Source organism: Lampetra planeri, chromosome 19 (assembly GCF_965212315.1).
Source record: "Lampetra planeri chromosome 19, kcLamPlan1.2.h2, whole genome shotgun sequence".
NCBI lineage: Eukaryota > Metazoa > Chordata > Hyperoartia > Petromyzontiformes > Petromyzontidae > Lampetra > Lampetra planeri.
Window position 1 is genome coordinate 13,204,348 of NC_136125.1, and position 20,958 is coordinate 13,225,305.

Sequence of the window (20,958 nt, forward strand, 5' to 3'; positions counted from 1 at the left end):
CATTAGCTTAAGGCAGCGTAGTTAACTTCGTACATTTCAATCGATTATTTTCTGCAACAAGTTATAATCGTGAATTTAGCTGCTTTTTAAACTGTTTGCCATATTTAGTGATTGTTTGTGTCACAGCGACCGGCGCGTGCAGTCCCTCGGCGGCGGCGTCGCGGTGCCGTGAGTGGATGTGTCAGCTCGTTGCCTTCGTCGACTCTTGCCTCTCCTTCCTCTGCAGTGACGCCAGAGACGTGTGCCTGCTGCGGAATGCGTGCGTGCACTACCCCCTCGTGAAGATCCACCTGCAGAGCAGCTCGCGTGAGTTATTCAGCATCGTTACCTTTCCTCTTCGGCGTGGCCACATTCAACATGGCAGCTTCGGCCTCCACAGGGCTTGATACAAACCCACAATGCAAGCAGAGACATTGTGAACACAGTCTAGGGAGGATCTGGTCAACATAACTCCTTTGAGCATACATTGCAGCAAAGTTAAAACTGGGGGAAAAGACAACAATGTATAACTAGGTACAGGTGATTTATTTTTTTCTTTTGTGGCAATTTTTCAGGATTCAACAACATCCAGATCAACACTTTGCAGATGAAGTGCTCATTCATCCCTCTTCCTCCAATGAGCTTGTCCGCATTTGAGCCGCCACGGTTGGCGCTGTTCCCTCGGCTTGCGCGGTTCAGCCCCGACTTCTTGTGCCAGCGCTCGATCGCAATCTACAGGTGCCACTGCCATCAAACAACCACCGTCACTCACTCGGCCATCGCTGTACATCAGGCACCTCATTGGTGATGGGTTTAACTCGGTAAAAACCGTACAACCGATTATAGAAACAACTACGATAGTTTCCAGTCATTGGGCATCCAAATTCAACAGCATCTCAGAAGGCTGAACAAAGCCGGGGACAAAACCAGTAAAGCAAGAAACAAAAACATGGGGACGTCTATTCAACTAAACTATTCAACCATTTAGTATTTTACCAGGTAAGGCCCACTGAGCTATATAGCTCTTTTTCAGCAACGACCTGGCCACAAATAATCGCTCAACAAAGTGGCTTATGTGGAAATTTATAGCAATCAAATACTCTAAATGCTTGTTGATTCTAAAAGGGGGCGGGGGAGGAAACCGGAGGACCTGGAGAAAAATTCACGCAACCACGGGGAGAGAGACATGCAAACTCCAAATATAAATGCGTCAGGATCGTGATCAAACTCACGACCTCCTGCATACCAGGCGAGGGAGTTAACATCTCATTAGAGGGGACGAGGCGAGGATGAGAGTTGGGATTCACGAGAGAGAGGCAGGGCAACGGAGCGCACGACCAAAAACCAACGTGATGCCGAGTCCCAGAGGGGGCTCCAGTGGTAGCCGACTTGCAGAAGTCCGGAACCGATGGGTCTCAGTGGAAATTAGGGTCCGGCGTCAGGATCAAACATCAATTCCCAGCGAGCACTACCAAGTCCCATTGAGTCTCGGGGAAGCCCAGAGACACTGGAGTTCAGCAAGGTAGCAGGGCACAGTACCAACACATTCCACAGGATTCACAGAGCCAGACAAGAGGGCCTGGGCCAGAACATGGGAGGTGGCAGTGCTGTGAAGCAAGGATGTTGGTTCGGCCATGTGATGGGGGAAAATCAAAATAAACTGGGGGTAAAGAAAACTTATAAATACTTGTATTCATGCATACCTCAATACTGTCATCCACATATATACTACTTGTTTACCCTTAATTAGAGTTGACTAGTAACGGTGTTGTTGAGTCTGTTGCATTCCAAAGAAGTTAGACGTTGCCAATAATACCGAAACAAGCTTACACATTTGTGTTGTGTTCGGATGTTGCTTTCCACTCTTGCATCCTCAGGTTCGTGGATCTTTTTGAAGAGGTGATGCCATATGTGCTTCCAAGTTGGGAATATAGCAATGGAAGCTTTTCAGATTTTCAGGTAATCCTCAAGTTCATCTTTCAGGCATCTTACAAACTTAATACACTCTGTGTTATAAAGTTCCGTGCACGAGGGCAGCCCCCTAGCCCAAGCTTTCTCCATCCCATATCACCCCCCTGCTTACCTTGAAACTCCACGCTCTACATTTGGCTTGTCAACCGGTAACACGGCAAAAATAATTGCGGCGCTTTCTCTTTGCCATCCTCAACTGGGCGGATCGCCTACATCGGTTGGTCTATAAAACTCGCATGACAGTAATTGCTGGTGACTGATTTTAACCTTTGAAATAACCGTTTAGTTAAGGCAGTAGACAAGACGGGGTAGGCAAGATGAAGCGTTGAGACCTCGCGTGCGTGGACCAGACGACGGATCGTGTGCGATGGCGATGCCGTGGGGGAGCCCTTCAGATAGCATTTAATAGATCGTGATCGATGATGATTACGACGATAGATAAGACAGTTTAATATAATACGAAGGAATGAAAGGTGTGTACAGAGCGTGAAGCACGTGCTGGCCCTCTCGAGGGAGCCCTACAAGTTCATCGACATTCGAGATGTCATGGCCGATGATGATGATGATTGCGATGATGACGACGATAGACAAGACGGTTCAATAAAATACGAAGGAATGAAACGTGTGTGCAGAGCGTGAAGAACCTGCTGGCCCTCTCGAGCGAGCGCGACATGTTCATCGACTCGGCGCTGACGCGGAACTTGCCGTTGTCGACGACCAACACGACGGCGCACATCACCGTGGACCGCACCGCGGCCCTGCGACACCGCAAGAACCCGCACGCCGACCCGCACTACAGGAACTCGGTGGTCGCGCAGGTGACAGGAAGCAGGGACCGACTGTGGCGGAAGATGCCCTGTGGATCCCACACTTTAGCGGCGGGATTGAGGGATGAAGCGGGTTTTTTGTACGTTCTGTCGGACTGCCACATCCACTGGGTTGTGGGTGGTTTCAGGAGGTGGCAGTACAGCAGTAGGGTCACGACCTGTACGCGTGGTTTTTTGTTGAGTGTTACCACATTCAAAACATTCCTTGAAAAGGAATTGGCCGAGCATACAAATCTAATACTTTCTAGGAAGAATTTAATATGTTTCAGACTCGGGCTTCCCTGTAGTATTAAAGAACATGGGACAGATAAGCACTGGTATGAGATGGATGGGTTTTTATGTGGGTGTGTAAACCCTTTTCCTTTTCTTTGATCCTATTTAAATTAAACTTTTAGCTGACCAGGTAAAGTCCACTGAGATATTCGCTTTTTCAGAGACTACCTGGGCACACTTGATAGCTCATTAAAGTGCCGTATATCATTACATGTGGGAATTTATAGTAGCATCCAAATAATGTGAATGCATGTTTCTAAATGTGGTATTCACCACACCAATGCTAAAACATTACCTCCAACTTACTCAATTGGGATTACACATTGTCCCTGACTGCGAAAACTTGGCAGGACCCTCCCGAACAAGAGCCTTGGGACTCGGCGATGCCTTCCTGGGTTAACGTGCGAAGTAGTAATGATACTGATGATGCCACTACCAATGGAGGCAAGCACTGCCCATTGCTGGATTGACTTGGGAGTCTATGTTGCTTTGGACTGAGACCTGCTTCTGGAACGCAACCCCTCGGAGGGAGGACCGGCAGCGCCGGCTCTAACGCTGCCCCGCGTTGTGTCTGTGCAGGTGTACCGGGGCCTGCAGGAGTATGAGCAGAAGGAGTTTCTGGATTACAGGTGAGGCATGTTTGTGACCACACAGCCTTTTTATTGGCCTGTGATACTTTGTGTGCTTATAACAAGAGTACTAATTCCAATAATTCTAAAAGTAATGGTGTCTTACTATTATTATTATTGAGTTCTCAGCTTGCTCAAGTTCTCTGCTCGAATCTTGTGCTTCCCTTTTCATTTCTTTATGTCCCTGAGCAGCACTTTAATCTTTCTACCTCCTTTATCCTTTACCCAAAAGTAGAAGAGTTCCCTTCAGCAAGCCCATCACCGCTTGCCGTTTGTATTGAACGGTTTTTATCCGTGCAGGTCATCCTCACGGCGGCTTTTGGCTTGCCATCGAACAAAGACGGTCACTACATCACACACTTTCAGATGCGCTTCTGCGTCCATCTGGAACGCTCTTCCATCCGATATTAGGAAGCCACTGGAGCTGTGCACTTTTAAATCATCAAGATTGAAAACTATTTTGTTTAAAACTGATTTTTGCGTCTAGTTTGTTTGTCCCCCCCCCCGCGCCTCCGATTAGCACGGTTAGCTACGTACGGTGCAAGAGAAGTTCAACATACATGAATGCGATCCCATTATTTATATGGTGTGCTGTTGTAAATAGCTCCTGGTAACACATCAGTGATTGTTTAACAGGCTTGTCTACTGATGATGCAGAGTTTGCTCACGTAAACAAATGCTGCTTGATGTTATTGGTCTGGAAAGCCAAACGGCTAATGAGCTGTTTATTTGTTTGGTTAAATATAATATGTGAAGACAGAATAGACTCCTGCTTGTAATTGCCTTTGGCCTCCTTTCGGCTGTGTCGAAGTACAACTTGCATTGCGTCAGCTGATGATCGCTTCCCGTAGATATGCTAGAACAATCTAATAAAGACGTTTGCAAAGTAAATGTTCCATTTGGAAATTGTTATTTTTATTGCATGATGCTCCTCATTGTCGAATATTGGAATAAATAACAGTCTCAAGCCCAAATTTAACCACTTACAGTTGGTTCTTCATGTAACATGTGTATTTGTAGCTTGGTTATTATGAATGTAATTGCTTTTGAACTATACTCAATGTAAGGGTAATAGTTGTTTTTACTGTAAACGGTCATTCGTTTGTTTCTCAGTCCGCTGGTCCGGGTGAGGGTCGCGGCGGCAGCGTGTCGAGTAGTGGCGGTCCCCCCCACCTCCCTTTCCCTGGCGACAGACTCCAGCACTACTACACTATATACTACATATATATACTACACTATACACTACACTATACACTACACTATACACTACACTATATACTACACTATACACTATACACTACACTATACACTATATACTACACTATATACTACACTATATACTACACTATATACTACACTATACACTACACTATATACTACACTATACACTACACTATATACTACACTATACACTATACACTACACTATACACTATATACTACACTATATACTACATATATATACTACACTATACACTACACTATATACTACACTATACACTACACTATATACTACACTATATACTACATATATATACTACACTATACACTATACTATATACTACACTATACACTACACTATATACTACACTATACACTACACTATACACTACTACACTATACACTACACTATATACTACTATACACTACACTATACACTACTACACTATACACTACACTATATACTACTATACACTACACTATACACTACACTATACACTACACTATACACTACACTATACACTACACTATACACTACACTATACTACACACTACACTATACACTACAGCAGCATGTTGAGTAGTGGCGTTCCCAGGCCCGCCGGGCGACATCGTCCGGCCAGCGTAGTCCTGGGCCGGCCCCGGGGTCTTCACAACTTATGGACATCTGTGAAAAAGCTTCATAGCTCATCGGATTTCTCCAGGATAAAGATTCTGATTATGTTTATTCTTTACGTATCGCTAACTGTTGAATGTTTGTCGTTTAATGTTTATTTAATACGTCATAATGTTAATAATGTTGTTTTGACCGTTATTTTGCTAGCATTTACTAAATTGCTTTGTGTCCCTGGTTACCCTTAGAAAATAAACGTTTGGCCTCTGTGGGCTCTCGCCTGATATAACCTGTGTATTGATGATGGAGATCGCCTCGTATAACCTGCCGATCACTGATGGAGATCTATGCACAAATTGGTGTTAAGGGTGTTCATCATCGTCCTCTCACTTACAGGTGGAAATCTTCGGAGAATCAGTGGTGGTCGTGTGATTTCACCCTGGAAGGAATGAATGATGCCGGTGAGTGGGTGGGTGACTTCGGCACCCATTGAAGTTCTCCCTGGCCACACCGAATGCCGCATTGATCCGGCTAAGCTTGTGGGAAGAGGCCCCCTGAAACCAATCCCCTGAATCCACCTTCAGTTAAATGTGTAACGATCCCAGCGAATGGCGACGTACAACGTCGATGAGTGATTATGTCCCGTAGCAATGTCCATCAGTTGTCTGATAATTGTGCTTGTGAGAAGTCGTTGATATTCATGATCACATTTACGAGGGAAATGTGTAAAAGAAGTGGTCGTTAAATATGGACATGGTATACAACATTTTTATACATTTGAAAAACAGTTCAATATACTTCTTCCATGCAATAAATCGTCACATTTGATCAATTGTGCGATATTAAATTCGTGTTGAATTCGGATATCTCGGTCACATCTCTGAGCTGTCCCTTATTCCTATTTGCGTAATGGAAAGGTTAATAACATAAACAATTCGTTTGCGAGTCTATTTAAACATGCGAACATGGCCCGGCGATACCAGAATACACAAGCCCACTCTTGTAAATTATGAAGCTACTTCATTTACAGAATCCAGTGTACACCATTGCAAGATGTTTGCAATGACTTCGCTGAAAATCGCCAGGCAACTGCAGGGAATTAAACCATTTCTACGTTTCCAACAACACACAAAAACACGTAGAAAAAGCACTCGGCCTTTTGTGCATTTTACAAAACTACCAACAGTTCCTGAAGAACTGCACCGTAGTTCTCATCGTGTTCAATCGCCATCAACGTTACTTTGTGCCAATGTGACCAACTACGTACAAGCAAAACCAGCGGGCGAGTCCTCTACTTGCTTTTTTGAACCAAGACGCTCATTGCATCGCCAGGCGCATTCGGATGCGTTTCTCTGGCCGTCATTACAATCTATTAGCGATGCACTTTTAAATCTAGATTCAAAACTGATTTTTTTAGAACTACTTTTGTGTTTAGTTTTTTGTCCCTCCCCCACACCTCCAATTGGCACGGTGGGCTACGTACGGCGAGAAAGAAGTTCAACATACACATGTACGTACATATTGCTGCCTCGGCTGCATGGCGCCACGTGACCTCGCCGCTGCGGGTGTAGGTGGCGGGCAGCGCGAGTGTCTGTCGGACATCGCGGAGGAGCTGTGCCCCAGTGACCCCTACTGCCCCGTTCCGGTGCCATTCTTCCTGCGCATGCTGGGACGGGTGAGCGCACGTTTCTTTTTCTCTCCACCGCTCTGCCTTTATTGCTTACCACGCACTCGATATTAGCAAGCCACTGGAGCTATGTTTTTTTATCTCAATTTAAAACGTATTTCTTTAGAACTGCTTTTTGTGTTTAGTTTGTTGTCCTCCCGCACCTCCGAGTAGCACGGTTGGCTACGTACGGTGTGAAAGGAGTAAAAAATACACACATACAATCACCGTCGTTGTTTATTAGTTGATATTGCACCGCACACAAATATAGAAAAAATCCTGAAATCCCAACAGAATTAACAACCACAATCGAACAGAGCACTTACCGTCGTTTGCACACACGAATAAAGGGCTGTGTTATTTTATTATTAAGCTACGTTTAAACATCCCCTCCCACCGCCCGACCCAGACAAAATCAATACGGGCACTCATATTAGTTCTCCACTATACTGATGCAGAACCCTTTATGGTGTGTGATCAGTAGTCTAATTGAATATTAATGTAGTCGCCAATTGTGTATGCTCCCTTGTCTCTATCCGCAGAGTACCGGAGGGCAGGAATCGTGCGTGTATGTGCCGAACCCAGACTGCCATGACCTGTACATGTTCACGTGGATTGGAAAGATAATGGGAGCGGCCTTGCGTGGCGCCAACATCCTGGTAACTTGTATTGCGCACGTGAGAACGAGCACTTATCCACGCGGTTGTGATCTCATTTGTACAATTTCTTCAGCCCATTAGCCAAATGACTTCCTGCGCAAATGAGAATTGAGGCGATGCTCGTTTTATGTTTACAACGCTGAACCATTGCTGGAATTTCCACATTCCTATGGTGGGGGTGAGTCCATCCAAAGAACCACGGTGTACTTCTCCACCAAGTGGTCCTCAACCCCCCCAGAGGGTCAGTGGGGGCTGAGTCGACCCCCAGCCAGGATTTTAACTCCCAACCCTAAGATTTGTGAGGCGCTCACTGTAACACGAGAGAAAAACATAACTGGCTTTTAATTAGCATTTATTGCAAATCGATTTGCGTTGTTTTTGATGCCTGTATCCTAAGCATGAGAATCAAATTTAATTGAAGAATCGACGCATTGTTGTTGTCTCGATTAGAACAGTTGGCCACGTACGGTGCGCAATTATTTCAACACAGATACATTGTTACATGCCTACTCTTTCAGGTTTCTCTTTAAAAAGAGACGTTGGTCAATTTGGCTGTCTATCTTATAATTATAATAACAATCATGCAGTTATATTTATCTCAGAAAATCTCAACTAAGGCTCAAGAATGTTTCGACTATTCTCAAATGATTATGCAGCACAATTGTGGAAAACTACACAAGGAAGCCCCACATATAAAGGAATATCGCTGAAAAATCCCTACACATAGGTTAGGAACCTACTTGTTGTACTGCGATCGACTGATCACCTTTTAGAACTGCAGCATGAGGTGAGAGCGTGCAGCGATTAAGCGAGGCTTGTTGTTGCTACGATGTTAGTTGGTTGGTGTGCAGCAACATTCATGAAAGAACTGCCGCTCTTCTTGAACATCTATGTCCCTCGCTTTCACCAATCTGAACGGACCACCGTGGTGAAGTATGGTCAAATAACCTCAACGGCCGATGTGGTTTGGGGAGGCCCTCTCCGAGTCGTGGATGACACAAGGGGTGGTGCGTGTCCTGGTACTCGTTGTTGTTGCGGTGTGCGCAGATACTGTGCCTCCCGGCGTTGGTGTGGAAGCAGCTCGTCGGGGAGACCGTGACTTGGAGTGATTTCAGATCCGTGGATGAGACCCTGGTGAGAAAAGCCAACGACCAACCCCTTTGTACGAGTATATATGTTGAACCTCTTTTGTCGCCAACCGTGTTAATCGGAGGTGCGGAAATGATTCACCTGCCGCACCTCTTCCCACCCCCTACATAATTTGTATAAGGGGAGGGAAACATGAAGATTATTTGGAAATTATATTACAAGTATTACTCTGCATTGAGCTCAATCCTATTTTTCTTAGGGCGGGGTGCAGGTCTGGTTCAGATCATTAATCATCACCGATGTTAGCCGTGACAGGGAATTGAGCTTTGGCTACCGGATTCGTAGTGTGGTGCGATAACCACTACGCCGCCTCTCCCCACACACATCACTGCGCCAACTTTCCGTATTTAAGTCACCCACCTCACCGTTTCATTATTGTCAGCGTCGCTCTACTGCCTTTGTCGTTGGAAGGTGACCGGCTCTAACTGCCTAATAGCGTCCTTCACAAACCTCCTCCACAGAGGCCGATCTTGACACCACTGGTACCAGTTTTTGGCAAGTCCACTGAGCTCCACATCCTCCTGTACCGCATAAGCCCACCTCTTCCCTAGTTTGTGCCACTCACTCACTCATCACGCATCTCTAAACGCTACACTACCGCTCCCCACACACAACACCCACGGACACCTACGTACACGCATGGACGCACGCGCACGCGCACAATCTCACGGTGTCACGGGCGCGTGCCGCGCGCCCCCCAGGCGAGGTCGCTGCGCTCGCTGGAGGAGGCGGCAGACGAGGCGGCGTTCGCGCAGCTCTTCGGCGAGGAGCTGACGTACGCGACGACGCTGAGCAGCGGCCGCACCGTGGAGCTGGTGCCGGACGGCGCGGGGCTGCGCGTCCACCACGGGGACCGCCTGCGCTACGCCCGTCTAGTGCAGGAGGCGCGACTCGGCGAGAGCCGCCAGCAGGTGACGGTGACGTCGGCGGGAGGGTGCGGCGGTCCACCTCGGCGGTCCGACTCGGCCAGCCACCTCCACTCGGACTCCGTAGACGAAGAGAATTGTAGGACGGCGTTTCCCCGTTGTTCATCACTGGTGATGATATTGGCCTCTTAAAATGTAATGGATTGTAATGAATTACCTTAAGTAAATACATAAATAAGCTGTTAAATACATGAAAATTATAACACGAATAAAAATTGGTTTAAATAAACATAAAGTTGATAAAAATGTACGTTAAAATATTAAATAACTTCCCTTCTACGTGACTTTACCGAAAGAACCAAGAAGATGAATCCCTGCAGTCACGAAAGCTTTAAATCGAAAATTAAATAACAATTTATTAATTTACTTTCTTCAAATTATGATGCGTAGCAGCAAAAGATGCATTAGCGATAATGCTGATGACAGTGATGATCGTTGCAATGTCGTTACTACTCCTAGAAACACATTCGGATCACATTCTCTCTCAACACTTTGTCTCATTACTTGATCTCTCGTGACATTCTTGCGTCATATTCTGTCTCATCACTTTCGATGCGGTAGTCGTGTCGAGTTCCAGATACGCCTTGTGGATCGCTGAATAACGAGGGAGTACTGTACTGCGTAGGTTGATTAAAGGCCCAGGATCAGTACCATGTGGGAGGGAACCAGAGTACACGGAAAATACCAGTAGCCGTGCGACAATTCAACATCCCTTACATTTATATTGTCATAGTATTGGGCAACGATTTGGTTTCGATCTAATGTTTTCACTGTTCGCTTCTCTTGTCCGTCTCATTGCGTCTTGTTTGTGCTGACTCGGTCGTGTTGTCTTGCATGTTCCGTGTTGCTCTCACTCAACCCAAAATGAGCTTTTCAACACCACTGTGGAGCCAAAGGTGGCTGGGAATCTGCGAGGCTCGTAACACCACCTCCTGGTGTTTTATACTTCCTCTGTTAGGTTTTCACCAATGGCGCTTGGTCCTAACGGGCTGCGTATCTAACCGGGCACCTTTTGCGTGCGTGTTTGCGGCAGGTCGAGGCCATCAAGAAAGGAATATTTTCCGTGGTCCCTCAGCAAACTGTCAACCTCTTGACTTGGCAAGAGATGGAGCGGATAGTGTCTGGAGAGGCCGAGATCACCATGGATGTTCTGAAGAGATCAAGTGAGCCCACGACTTCCTTGCACCCTCGGCACATTCTCACGGCCACCGCGAGGCTGTTGGGCACTTTGCCCCACCCCTGCCATCGGACTGTGGAATTTTCACCACTTGTTTCTGGCAGGCTGTGTAGATTAGCACGGCGTAACATTCATTTGAGCATGGGGACAATGACTTTGAATTGCACGGATCACGTAGGTATGATGAGGCACAGATATACACGCATAACTGCAAGTAATCAGCCTAACAATTCACTTGCACGTATGTATTATACAGGTGCCGCTCACTATACTTACTGCGCTTGCCGTACTTTCCACACTCCATAATGGGCAACTGAGATTGTGGTGCAATTTACTCACCTCCAGAACGTAGTTTTCTCACCGCCAACACAAACCTTCCCTTGTCACATCGCTTCATAATGTTTGCACGAGTGCTTTGCACACGCACGTGTGCGGACGTGCAGAACTTACAAACACATCGTCGTCACGTGGATTGCTGCGGTGTTCGTCCTGTATTGTGTTCACCCCGTTGTGTACGTGCGCAGTTACCTCCGTTATGGATAACGGCGAAGCCCGATTGAAGTGCCTCTTCGAAGCGCTGTCGAACTTCAGCAATGGTGAGAGCCTATTTCCTAGCAGCAGGCGGTCAACTTCTAAGGAGAAGAATTTAGAACGGGGTTGGCAGACCAACCCTGGTAACTAGGACTCCTGTCCTAGTTACCATCTGGCTTGTGTTAGCAACTCTCTGCAAGCGTTCCAACGCTCAAACCGAGTTCAATTCCTGCTAACGGCCAACACCAGTGACGATAATCTGACCTAGCCCTGGGCTTCCCCTAGTTTGACTTGGCCTCAAATGAATATCTGGTGCAATGTATAAACAGATGCGCTTCTGCGGCCGACTGGAACACTCTGCCTACGTTGAAAACTAATTTCTTTAGAACTATTTTTACGTGTCGTTAGTCTTTCCCCCCCGCACCTCCGATAAGCACAGTTAGCTACGTACGGCGCAAAATAAACACAACATGCATACATGAACGAGATCCGATAACTTAAATGGCTTGCTCTTGCCAATAGCTCCTGGTAACACGGCAGCGAAAGTTTAACAGGCTTGACTCTACTGATGAGAACCCAGGAGGTCTAAACTGATCCAGAGTTTTCTCACTTAAACAAATGCTGCTTCATGTTATTGGTCTGGAAAGCCAAGAGGCTCATGAACTGTGTATTTATTTGTATATATATTATATGTGGAGACATGTAATGGATTCCTGCTTATAATTACCTTTGGCTTCCCTTGGGCTGTTTTAAAGTCCAACATGCATTGCGCCAGCTTATGATCTATGCCCGTGGATATGCTAGAACAATCTAATTCAGAAGGTTGCAACGTAAATGCTTTGTTTGGAAATTGAAGTTCAACATACACACAAAAGCGGCAGGCCATTGCACTGGCTCCCCACCCCCCGTGTGCCGTGCCAGCCGTCACTGGGGCTCGCGAACAGCACTTGCCCCAACAGTCTGTTAAGTCTACACGGGGGGGGTCTTTGTGTTTGTGCATCTGGCAGAGGATCGTAGACTCTTCCTACGATTCGTGACAGGGAGAAGTCGCCCCCCAATCACAATTCAAGTGATGCAATCGAGGTAAGCTTGCGCTCATAGATTTCGACAACAATCGTGATGAGAGTTACATTCATTGGGTTGTAGTCCAGTGCGTTGAAATGCTCACCTTATCTCATAAGCTCTGAGAATACAGAATGCATAATTTACATTTGATATAATATTTTTATGCATGGACATGTACAACCCTTTTGTCATTCCACTGCTGGATGAGGGCTTCCCATGCTGTGCGGGCTGCCGGGGATTATTTGACCATACTTTGCCACGTTGGTAATACGTGTTGATGAAGGCGGCGGGGTGCCTGCATGTGGGAGCATAGAAGTGCAGTACCACAATGGATTTTGCTCCACTGTCCTCCGCAGTCCGATGACACCCTATTTTGTGCACAGTGGTCGCCCATCGCAAGCACTAAGCTCAACCTGCTTAGCTTCTGAGATTTGACAAGGGTCAGGCCCATTGAAAGTGATTTAGTTAAGGGCATACTACTATTTTTATAATAGCATTTAAAATTTCACCCACATTGTGATTGAATTAATTGTCATTGCTTGTCATCTTGTTTATTTTCCGAACTGAGTCCGACGACTCATTTGGACAAATGAAAGATATTTACCTGTCACAAAACACAGCCCGGGTGAACTAATGCCACTGCTTGGTTTGCACAGCTCAAATAAATCGGACGTTCTTCCTGAGACTTCCCTTTGCTCCAACACGCTCATCCTTCCCAATTACTCCAGGTGAGGATGCTGCTCACTCGCCCGTCGGTAATCCCCCCCCCACTCTTTACCCATAATCATCCTCTTAGGATCCTGCCAGCATGTGATCGGCACGCACCGAGCCAGATCGTGCGTTTGGAATGCCATCAGCTTCACATGCAGAGAGCACAGTGCTCGTCAAACAATGCGTCCATTCACTTGGTTTGCCAATGTCACACATTACCGTGCCCATCTTTGGCAAAGGTTTTAAAAATAGAAAATGTTACATATGCTTGTGAAGGATTGGGTTTGTCTAAATAAGGGAATGCTAACATGAGTGAATATTCAAGATACTGAGCCAGCGATTTTTAGGGCCTCTGTTGGTGTCCCTGATGCGGTGTGAGTTATTCTGCGCGACCACCTCATAGTGACGTTAGATGCTCTTGTGTGTCTCCATTTTGTTGGTCTCATCTCAAAACTAGTGAATGAATGCGATTCATCTGTACAGTGCTTTGTGGATGCAAAGTGTGCTGGCCGTTCTATCATCTCTGCCATTTCCATCACAGGAAGTGGAAATTAATACCGGACCGTGTTCATGTGAGCGTGACGACACTTTGTCTTGTTATAATTAAAGTATAATGTTTGGTTTCTGTTAACAAACTCAACCGTTGTGTTTCAGTGCAAAGGTGTGTGAAGAGAAGTTACATTTTGCGATGTATAACTGCACCACCGTGGACCGTGACGCCGATCACTAACGCTGATGGACTGAAGTGTCACCGGAAAATTGCAAGAGAGATGCGTGAGAAAATACACTTGCGATATAGCGAATTCCCAAATAAACAATGAGAAAATGTATAATAAACGGTGATAAAATATCAACGTCGTTTTGCTTTTGTAGTCCCCCCAAAAATAATCATCCCCCTAAACAATCGCTCACTTGCAGTGGAAGGATTTCAGACCCATCGGTGCAGACCTCTCGCTGGTATCCCCTGGTATGTGTGAGATTTCTTGAGCTGCTCCCCCCCCACCCCCATGCCGTGCACTCCCTGTGAAAGTGTCCAATCATCGCCCACTTCAGGGACCCTCCTGAGAAAAAAAGCCTCGACACATTGAAGCTTTTGGGATATACGATTGACATAATCATCAACAACTACACTTAATCATTTTACGTCAACATCATCAACTACAATAACATCATCAGAATCATGAGCATGATATGATGATGATTCTAATGGCATCCCATCATCTTCATTAGCATCTTCATCCTGCTTGTTTATGCCTCCTTCCGCCACTCCAATTGCCTGACACCTTTCCGGTCAGAGAAAGAGAGGTTCCTCCTTCATAATGTCGGTGTGTTCAGGGCATTGTGCTTTTACCAATGTTTGGAGGAAATCACAACAGCTCGTGTCGTGCTATTAAGTTTCAATGAAAGTGGAAATGCTGCGTCGAAGCAGAGGATTGGAACGCGAGTCGTCAAGGAGTGGCTGTATTATACCTCACGGGGGGTTATGGCCCCGAGGGTGTGTGAGGTCCACTGGACAAGTTCGGTCTTTCTGGTTTCCTGGGCCAGCAGGGTCAGAGTTCATTGACAGTGATCTCCAGAAGAGTCGTGACGCTTTGTGGAGCTGTGTTCAAGAGCCAGGGACGCATTGATTGCCACTCGTGAGACTCGCCTGAACGTACGTGACTAAGGCCTTGCATGTTTTTACTCAGAAAAATCACATCCTAGTCCCGAAGCTCTTTTTAAGTGGGATTGTTTGCCTTGCTTGGGATGTTTGGGCAATTACAGAGTTTTAATTAATCATGTGCCCCAGGAAGAAAAGCAAGAGTGTCCAGAGAAAACCTGTGCTGCAGAGATAGTGCTCCATCCCAGCACAAGCGTGTGGTAAATGTGATGTAAGCAGCATTCAAATGAGAAGCTATTGCATTTGAGGAAGAAGCTACGAAGTTTACAGACCCTGCATTATATATTGTTCTCTCTCGTTAATTGATTTCTTCACAGATGCATTGTTCAGTGGGAGGCTCTGTTGAATACTGTCAGTGCAAAATGTGGAATGTTGAGGTTAATCACAAAGCAAATGTCAACATGTGTCACTTTAAAGTGCCAATATTCATTGCTTGCATCCTCCACACATCCAGACATATCCATAGTGAACAAGCTTAAAATCTAGTGTTTGCTGTCGTAGGTGAGTTGTGTTTAATGTATGGCAATGCAGTGTATTGGTATTGCCATGTTGCAATGCGGCATGATACTCTTAACAGACACAATAGAGAGGCTGTCTACATTTGTGCTTGGACAACGAGCAGATTGTCTACCGATGTTTTACATTTTAAGCTATGGTGTTTTAACAATTTACAATCGTAAATTATTGTTTTTCTACATTTTCACTTTGAAGCGATGCTTCCTGTTCTTTAGTCCAGGTTGTTTTCCCTATTGTCCATCTGAATAGTTTCTCGTCTCTGGGTCCTACTCTTGGCATTCACCTTTCTGTGGATTTGGTCGATATATCTCAGCCATTACCCAGCCATGTCTATCTGAGTATAGCACTTTGCTCAATTCTGAGTTAAAATTACGGTTTGTGGTGTCAATTCAGTCCATGATCCCTCTGAGGATGATTAAATGTATGTATGTTGAACTTCTTTCGCACCGTACGCAGCCCACCGTGCTAATGGTAGCACCACTTTGTAAGAAATCAGCGGCCATGGTCAATTCCCTGCCGGATGAAGGCCTCCCCAAGCCGCTGCCATCTCCCGTGACCTTACAATGTAAACATCCATCGAGCACCTACACAGATGCTGATGTCATCGCTCCATCTCCTCGGTCGATGACCTCTCAGACGCGCTCCATTCCTTGGCTGTGATTCTGTCAATGTCCTTCACCATCACCCATCGTCCCTTCTCGCCATCACATGTCCTGCCCAAGCCCGACTCTCTTCACGGCTTTAATCAAGTCTGTAAATGTTAGCTCATGCATGTGTTCCTCTCTCTCACTCTAACTTTAAGTATGCGTCTATCCATTTTCTTAGTGCACTTTTCAACTTTTGTAAAACAAGTTACTGTTTCTGAACCATATATCAGTAGGTATTAATAATTATTTTATTAAGTGCCTTTCATATCGAAATCTTTTAAAGCGTTGCATGTAATGAAAGGCAAATGTGAAAAAAGGACAACTATACTCACGAGAATTTGTCAATTCCATCGAAATCAAATCTGATAACTACACTCACCAAACAGAACACAAACTACGTTAAAAGCCCGTAATAATTATGCTCACGGTAAAGATGACATCCAATCAAACGACAGGAAAAGCCAATGAAGGGATGTCGACTGATCAAAAGCATTTTTCACGAGGCACATCTTGTTATCACGTTAAGTTTTTTTCCGAAAGCCCTCTAACCACCTGCGTTTGTCCACCTCTTTATTAGATAGTTTCGATTCTGGGCCATTCTTCAATCGCTGCTGTAGTTTTATTCTGCTGTGTTCTGTTATGTCCCTACAACAGATGTCTCCTTATTATTTTGCAGATGTATTATTTAGTGCATTGTATGGAACCACTGTTTATATAACTAGACTAACCATTGAAATGCAAATATGTAATTTGTACCACTGGCTCAGGGTTATCAGTGCAGATAAGCACCACCTCAGCGCTTATTTAAGGACACATAGTTGTTTTTCCTGGTACTTGTTTTCTTAGTCACGTTTATGCAGGTGTAGTGATGCACCTCACAGACACTAGAATTGGAGGCACTATGTTTATTAAGGCCCTCACAAGCACAGGGAATAACTGCACGTGCTCAGGACAGCAACAGGCTGCCTGACCAACAACGCTGAAGACGTAGCTCCCACAGGCTTCCACTCCAACAACCCCAAGTCCCCTACGGGGGTCCCCCTTTTATCCCCCTAGCGCAGCCTCGCCCCGCCCTCGGCCACGCCCCCCTTCCAGAACCTACCAGGAGGTTATCGGGCTTCCTCTCACGTGCACCGCCTGTCACCTTATCCCCACTTACTTTCCTCTCCACTTCCTTTCCTCCCGCCGCCTATTCCCCGGCCTGCCGCCTATTCCCCGGCTTGCCGCCCTGCCGGGCTGTTACAGCCGCAGCAGCAGCAGGTCCCCTTCTGGCCAGCAAGCCACGCTGCCCGCCATAGTGATCCATTCCATGTCACTGCACAGGTGCTGTTGTTAGTTTCTGGTTCATGCACCTGCTTGTAGTTTTATATTAAGCCAATTTTCACTCTTACAAAAACAAATCCACCACTTTAAATGCTCTCTACATTTAAGTAAATACTTTAATACTGTTTTATACATTGAACCTAAAAGGACAAGCTGCACCAAATATAGGGCAGACAGGTAGGGGTTTGATTGAGTGTGTTTTTTTGATAGGTTACATCATACGTTACCACATGGCCAAAACCACCACCTCCCATCTTTGTATGGCTGATTTTGATGTAGAGCAACAACTATGAGTTTACATCGATGTGGTTGAGCCAGATGATGGGGTCAGTGGTGTATCCCTGTGATGATGCCTCCCGTATTTGTAAATCGGGCATCGAGTTGTTCTGGCTCAAACCTGAAAATCCACTACAAATCATCTTGCCTGTGAATGCCGACGAGTTGGGGTTAGGGCACATTTCTGAGTATTGTGTTTTTATTGCTGATACAGCAGTACCCCGGTTTACGAAACGACGTCAAATCGAAGCGATGTCGAGGGCAGGTGGAGGCGAAGGGCGGAGTGACGAATAGGAGAAAGGAGTGGCCGCTGCTGTCAGCGACGTCCGTGTGGGTTGAGGCGACGCAAATGGGGGCAGCGATATCGATCAAGGGACGACGTTAAAGAGGGAGACGTAAATCCGAGTATTACTGGAAAGTGAAAAAGCCTTATTTTGTACTGTACTTATTCTTTATGGTGAGAATGTATGAAGTGCCTTTTTAACAGTTGTGTATTTTAGTTGCACAATAACATAGTTTACTCTTTAAACTAAATGAATTGCATTTTTTGGCCATTTTACTTTCCAAAAACATTTCAAAATACGAAAGAAAGATAATGCATTTTAAAATAAAAACAAGCTTTCGCCTTTATTGTATCTGAATGGAACGCTTTAAATGTATTGAGCCTCATTTTCGCTGACACTTGTGCCAATGTGGGAAACCCTCCCAGGAGACTTGGCGAGTCACGTCCACAGAGGCGGCAGTCAATGAGAGCACTCTCAACCCGCAAACCTCCTCTTGGGATGCTGCCAGCGACAGATGAGCATGCACTGAGCGAGATCGTGAGCTTGGAAGGCAGTGGTGACTTGCAGCGAAGCAATGCTTCCTCTAGCTTAATGTCTGACCTATTGCACAATGTGCCGATTCTTCAGCTTACTTTTTTATTTCGCGAGATGCTTTCTTAGACTGTTCTCAAATTTGTATTCTCCGCGTAAGCAAAAACCTCCATAGCTCACTTTGGAGTGTACCAACTCTGACTTTTAAATAGCAAAGTGGTAGGGGACAATACTGCAACCAAACCTTGAACGTGACTGCACTTCTGTGACGAACGCAACATTTCCTGCAGCACTTGCCGCGTGCTGAACGTGGCTGTGTGTCTTCTTGTCAAATCTCCTCTCGTGGGGTTTGCCCTGCTCAGTGCTGGAGCCGATTATTCCCGCGTGTACAATGGAATAAGAATGCATCTCACCATTGTAGCCATGAATCAGAATATTCGTACTGGAGGAATCCGGTGAGCAATTCGGCTCTCTCACAGTTGTCCAGTAGCGAGGCCGACGCGTGATGCTGCTGCTTTTTGCCGTGTATGATATTTTGAATTAGAGTGTCACGTGTGGTGCCATGGTGTAATGATGGTTAAGAAATGAGACTCAACAATCACTGGTTCGATTACCCACTCCCCCTGGCATGACCGAGGGAGCTAATCGAACCAGCACTGACAATATCCACCAGATCCTCCCGCCCAGCACTCTATTTGTGTGCAAGTCGTGTGTGGTGGGGTAAAGCGTGGGTACACCCACCTCTTTTGAGACGTCTGACCAGTATGGAGGCTTCCGCCAGCAGTGGTGCGAGCAAGTCATTGCAGGGTAGCACCTTTAGCTTAATACCTTCATGCGTCATTCAATAGAAATCGATCACGTGGTTGATCTCTGTCATCACTCTTGCTGGGCTTTACCCATGTCATGTTGCAGAAGGGCATTTTCAATCTTGACGGATTGCCTTTGTGATAAACCCCTTGAACGCAGTAATACGTTTAATTTATTTACTAAAATTACCTGACCCCGCAGTCAGGGTCTGGGAAAGCACTCAACGGCCCACTGTAGGGATATGTTCGACGTAACGTCAATTACAAACGGAAAACTCCAAACGTGAGCACAAAGCAGCAAGCAGCTTTGTTTAGGAAGCCACGGTTTTCTGAACCATTCTAGTTGGTGTAAATGTTCTTTTGGACAGGAGCACTATAGAATAGGATGCAGTGACATGCAAACGTTGCTTTGTATGGATACATTATGGCAATTTCTCACAAAGTAATCGATGAAACACCAACGTGAAACCTGGGCCGCAGGGTTACAGTCGTGTTAAGGTGATGTGACAGCCATTCTGCTCACAATCCCCCTCTGTAACACAAATGCTTATTAATAATTCCAGAAATATCTAATGCTGTTGTGTATGCATGTTTGTGCAAGTCACAAGTTTACATGATTTACAGCATTCACTTCGTTATCCTATGCCCGTTGGCGGAGCAGGTTTCGCTTTCATTGGCACCGTTTGCCGTTTACTGTGGCTGTCGTGAACATGTTTACACGTGATATGCACTTATGAAATCATACTTTAGTCTGTAGATTTCATAAGCAGATTGGTTTTGACCTGAACATATTTTTTGTTGCGAATTTAACAATTACAAATGAAATGATTGTATTAAAAGATTTTGCCATGTTGATGGGTGTCTCATTTATACCCGATTTTTATTTTAGAGGTGAGAGCGCTTTTAAAAGTGAAGAATTATGGATACTTGGCCAGGAATGTTTTTGGTTACAAGAAAGCATATAACCTTAAATTGAAGGTCTCTTGTAAAAGCAGTGAGTAGTATGGGATATAGAAAAGACTATGCATGTATAAAGGTCAAATGTATATGCTGGTTTCAAGAGCTTTGGCTCAAGAGTATAAAGAAAAATAAAAAGTATAAATATGTTTGGAAGTGGAATGTGTGGTGCAGTGATTAGTGCATGGTGCAATGAACCCTGCAACCAGAGATCGATATCCAGCCGTGGCTTAACATCAGGGGCGAGTGATATCCAAACAATACACAGATCCGCCCTCACAAACCTGCACTGGTCAGTGTCCATAATAGAGGCGTTTGGGTTAGATCGCGTAAATATATAAATGTGTCGTTAAAACCCGACACCACCCGACACGGCCAATTAGTCAGGGTTGTCACGTAAACAGAACGTGGCAATTCGTCACCAGTACAGCACACCGGTGTGGAGAGCCAAGCCACATTTACAATCTGAGTACGACGTTTCGCCAGTAATTACAATGAGCATCAGGCGACAGCCAGATTTGTCGAGAAGTCCACCTGCTTCGTTCCTTATACAGAGGCGTAG

The 20,958-nt window shown here is 45.6% G+C and overlaps 1 protein-coding gene across 1 annotated transcript in view; it reads left to right on the top strand.

Moving 5' to 3' along the window:
- HECTD3 (HECT domain E3 ubiquitin protein ligase 3) overlaps positions 1-20,545 on the top strand; it is a 30,318-nt gene extending 9,773 nt beyond the window's left edge. Inside the window, exons 8-22 of the mRNA XM_078603079.1 lie at positions 227-306; positions 555-717; positions 1,857-1,938; positions 2,583-2,768; positions 3,630-3,679; positions 5,909-5,973; positions 7,084-7,187; positions 7,721-7,837; positions 8,885-8,971; positions 9,688-9,897; positions 10,946-11,075; positions 11,614-11,685; positions 12,628-12,703; positions 13,342-13,413; positions 14,051-20,545. Of these exons, the coding sequence (XP_078459205.1) occupies positions 227-306; positions 555-717; positions 1,857-1,938; positions 2,583-2,768; positions 3,630-3,679; positions 5,909-5,973; positions 7,084-7,187; positions 7,721-7,837; positions 8,885-8,971; positions 9,688-9,897; positions 10,946-11,075; positions 11,614-11,685; positions 12,628-12,703; positions 13,342-13,413; positions 14,051-14,126 (1,570 nt within the window). The 3' untranslated portion in view covers positions 14,127-20,545. The remainder of the gene's footprint in view (positions 1-226; positions 307-554; positions 718-1,856; positions 1,939-2,582; positions 2,769-3,629; positions 3,680-5,908; positions 5,974-7,083; positions 7,188-7,720; positions 7,838-8,884; positions 8,972-9,687; positions 9,898-10,945; positions 11,076-11,613; positions 11,686-12,627; positions 12,704-13,341; positions 13,414-14,050) is intronic.
- The last annotated feature ends 413 nt before the right edge of the window (positions 20,546-20,958 follow it).